General features: G+C 47.1%; 1 protein-coding gene across 1 annotated transcript; it reads right to left on the reverse strand.

Moving 5' to 3' along the window:
- Window positions 1–914: 914 nt before the first annotated feature.
- LOC125546544 (serine/threonine-protein phosphatase 7 long form homolog) lies at window positions 915–3,620 on the reverse strand. Its single transcript, XM_048710769.1, has 8 exons — window positions 3,603–3,620; window positions 2,892–3,512; window positions 2,554–2,805; window positions 2,254–2,474; window positions 1,859–2,174; window positions 1,678–1,779; window positions 1,438–1,602; window positions 915–1,348 (listed from the first exon to the last, which is right to left on the reverse strand). The coding sequence occupies exons 1-8, from the start codon at window positions 3,618–3,620 to the stop codon at window positions 1,067–1,069; spliced, it is 1,977 nt and encodes a 658-aa protein (XP_048566726.1). The 3' UTR covers window positions 915–1,066.
- Window positions 3,621–3,868: the final 248 nt, after the last annotated feature.

A 3,868-nucleotide genomic window follows, 5' to 3' on the forward strand; every position in this document is an offset into this window, starting at 1 on the left:
CCAAGTGGTAGCCAACCTAGTGGTAGCCAACAAGTGCCTAGCCAACCAAGTGGTAGCCAACAAGTGCCAAGCCAACCAAGTGTTAGTCAAAGAGGATCTAGGCAACAAAGAGGTCGGCAACTAGGACTTACAAGAGGCCATGGTGGTGGTAGTCTAGGCCGTGGTGGTGGTAGAGCTCGTGGTGGTGGTGTTGGCCGTGGTGATGGTCTTGGCCTTGGTGATGGACTTGGCCGTGGTGATGGACAAGGGCAAGGTCGTTATAGAGGAATGTTTGGATACCTCGATGGACCATTTCCGTATGTTGCTCACTAACTATAATGTTTCAAATGTTCTTGTTTTCCATATGTTATTTTTTTTCATATGTTCCATTTGTTTGTATTGTCTTTAGTAACCATTATGTTTCACTCATTGTAGGTATGGCGGCTTCCCAACCCAACAAACCAACAATGAAGGAGGATGGCGAAGATGAGATGGCGGGATGGTGGGAGAAGGCTGCGAAGAAGCTTAGAGAGGAGGATGCAGCCAAGCTAAAGAAGAAAAAGGAAGAGGAGCTTGAGGAGAAGAGGAAGGAAGAAGAGAGAGCGTCAAATGCGATGCGCGCTAGCACCGAGGCACCACACTGTACAGTGCAACGCCCAGTAGCTAGGCATTGCACTGTAGAGTGTGGCGCCTCGGTGCTAGGCGCTGCATGGGCTGTAGCTTGCAAACAGAATCATTATCAGGTAGAGATGAGGAAGGGAGAGGGGGACTTGGTGCACCCAGAGGGTGATTGTCATGGTTCAGAGTTCAATGTGGTTGAGTAGGGAGTTGAGGTCACCCTCAAGGATCCAGACCAGTTCAAACATGTCGAGACTGCCAATGTGAATGATCAAGATGAGGGCTTTAATGGTGAAGCTAATGAAGATCAAGTTCAACATTATTAAGACAACAAGTGCAACATAGAGGACCAAGTTCAACATTGCTAAGACGTCAACTCCAAGTTCAACATAACTAAGACATACAAAGAGGATCAAGTTCAACATAGAGCTACCACAAATAAAGGACTATGGCTGGTTCCTAAGAAGAGCTAGTTCCTTGAGCGCTTTTTGGCTGCTCCCCCCCTCTTGCTGGCTAACTTCTTGACCTTCCTAGGAAGAGGAACACGCTCCCGCTCCCGCTCCGGTTCCTCCACGTCATCGACATCGTCATCCAAATAGTCATCCAAAGCCGCCATCCGCGAGGTGCCGACCGTCCTTTTGCCTCTTTCGGTGAAGTCTTCAGGTGTGTACTTGTTGATTCCCTTTCTAGGCTTTAGTATGTATGCAGACCTAACCTGGTACGCCCCCAAGGTCATATCATCATCAGCAACCTATGCATCAACAAAAGATATGGAAAGACCGTGTGTGAGGATATAGTTAGCAATGCATCAACAATTGGATATATATGCTCATGTCATACCTCTTGGGTGACCACACCCACATCCTCATCCTCCAAATGATCACCATGGCTCTGGCCCGAAGCGGGATCTGATGGTGTCGCCGACCTAGACCGTTCTGGTGATACATACTCGGGGTCACGACAACCAAAAAGGTTTGATAGCCGCCTTAACTTTTGGCCCTGGCGCTGCAACATGTACAAGTGAATGAGACATCGAACGTAGCAACACATGTTAAGTGCTAGTTTGAAGGAGATGTGAACCTTGATGAATGCTCGAAGTGCACCTTCTCCATCGCTTTTGCCAGCCGGGGTTGTTTCAAGAATAGTCTCGGTCTCATCAGCTGCTTTCTTGATCTGGGCACGCTATGAATAGAAATGGTATTAACGTGTTAGGCAAGCGAAGATGTGAATAGTGTGAATGAAAAGCAAAGAGGGCAAATACCACAAAGTTCATCATTGGAGCTGAAGGGATCACTGAGTTGCCTTTCCTGACTAATGCGTTGTACTGGTGTTGGGCTACCTCATCAAAAACAGTGGGTTCTTCCAAAATCTCCTCAGCATACGCCGGCTTGCATACCTCCACACGGGTACTTGCAAGAAACCATGTGAGATAGTTGTTGAACGCTACAAGGCAGTGCTCACGAAGCTGTACTCCTTTTCCAGCCCTAGCTTGCTCCACACTAAGCGCAAACTGTATGACATACTTTCTGTGATGCTTGGCCCAATCCTTAATCTTCCGCTGCCTTTTCCTATCCAACCTGCAAGTTAGAAACATAATATTAGTAGCATCGAAACCGCCGAGAAGCTGCTAAGTACTCAAGGTTAATTATATCTTACGCGTGTAGCAACTTGTCCGTGTCCTCCCACTCCGGCGGATGTGCCTGGAACAAACCAAACTGACGGCGCACTCGATGTGGGAGGTGAAGCTCAACCGCCCAGTTGCATATGAGTGGGCACCGCATACGCCAGAGATCCCTATCCCTAGTGCACATCGGATTCAGCCTGAACTCTAAAGGGTTACCAAAACTATCTCCTGTTCCATACGGCTCCCATATCACCTGCAAAATGGGATAGAATGCAAAATTGATATCGAGTTGCAATAGAAGCATCATAATCACTTATGCCATGTCAATTCACCTGCTCAGGCGTGATCGCGTCAAGCTCACTCTGGTACAACTTGTACATGACCGAGGGATCATCTGTCGTCTCATTTATCACATCCCACTTGTAAGCCCAAGTGGGTAGCCGTAGTAGGTCGCCTTTGTCGTCCCAATCATCGTACTTCACCTTCTTCGGACGTCCAACCGGCAAACGCTCCCAGCTCCATATGGAAAGTGCGAGCAAACAACCACCAATACCTCCAGATGACCTACAACAGGCTTCGTCCAACTGCACATAAAAGAGAACATGGTTCAATTAAGAGCAAGATCGCATTCATATTGTAGCAATGAAGTGAAAAAGAAACAACTTCATACCTGTCTATACAAGTAAGCCAGTGTCGTCGAACCCCAACTCCATTTGCTATCGAAGACGGTCAACGCCTTCAGCCACATCCATGGAGCATTCTTGCCTGTGCCATCAGCAAACATAGTCCTGGATATCACATACCACATGTAGACACGAGCATATATCTTGACCGTGTCCTCATCAGCTTCCGGTGGGCAAGTACCAAAGTGCTCAGTAATCCACGTGAAAGTAGCACCGGCTACGACTCTTTCCTTCTTCTTGTTTTCTGCTGCTGGTTCCGGAGGCTCCGGAGGAACCATACCGATAAGGGCATGCATCTGCGCGCGCCACCCATCGGAGTCGGTGCTCATACATAGAGGATTCCCATCGATAGGAAGACCGGTGATCATAGCAATATCCTGGAGCGTCACTGTCATCTCCCCGGTCCGTAGATGGAAACTATGTGTCTCCGGTCGCCAATGATCAATAAGCGCGGTGAGTGCTGGAGCATTGTTGGGTGGTGTCGACCGTCTGACCATATGAATGAAAGGGAGAAGTCCTATCTCCCTTACATACGGTGTGTATCGCTCATCATAGCGCATCCACCCAAGGGTGACCCCGTGAGAACGAAGCTTCAAAGGTGCAAGCGCCTACAAACAAACAATTCATAACATTACATATGGGGCATTTGTGTTTGAAATAAATACGAAATTCATAAAACAGGCCACTTTCATTATTACCCGCTGCTCCACCGCCATAGCGTACGATCGTTGTTGTTTGTCCCAGTGATCATCGAGAAGCCAAACCATCCTAACAATTTTGAAAGAAAGCTTTCTTGTCAACACGATTATCTTTTCAATACAAATAAACTAAAGTACGCCTACTAGATGCAAAATACAAAGCATATGTATCCAAACCATTCTTGCCAATACAAATGTAATTTCAATAAACTAAACTAAGCCTACCTCATGCAAGATTCAATAGAAATATCTTTTCCATATAAATA

The sequence above is a fragment of the Triticum urartu genome, chromosome 3 (genome assembly GCF_003073215.2).
Source record: "Triticum urartu cultivar G1812 chromosome 3, Tu2.1, whole genome shotgun sequence".
Classification (NCBI taxonomy): Eukaryota; Viridiplantae; Streptophyta; class Magnoliopsida; order Poales; family Poaceae; genus Triticum; species Triticum urartu.

Coding starts and splice junctions, on each gene's coding strand:
- LOC125546544 (XM_048710769.1), bottom strand. Junction 1,780..1,858: donor CTCCAATGATGAACTTTGTG/GTATTTGCCCTC, acceptor TTCTATTCATAG/CGTGCCCAGATCAAGAAAGC. Junction 1,349..1,437: donor TGGGTGTGGTCACCCAAGAG/GTATGACATGAG, acceptor GTTGATGCATAG/GTTGCTGATGATGATATGAC.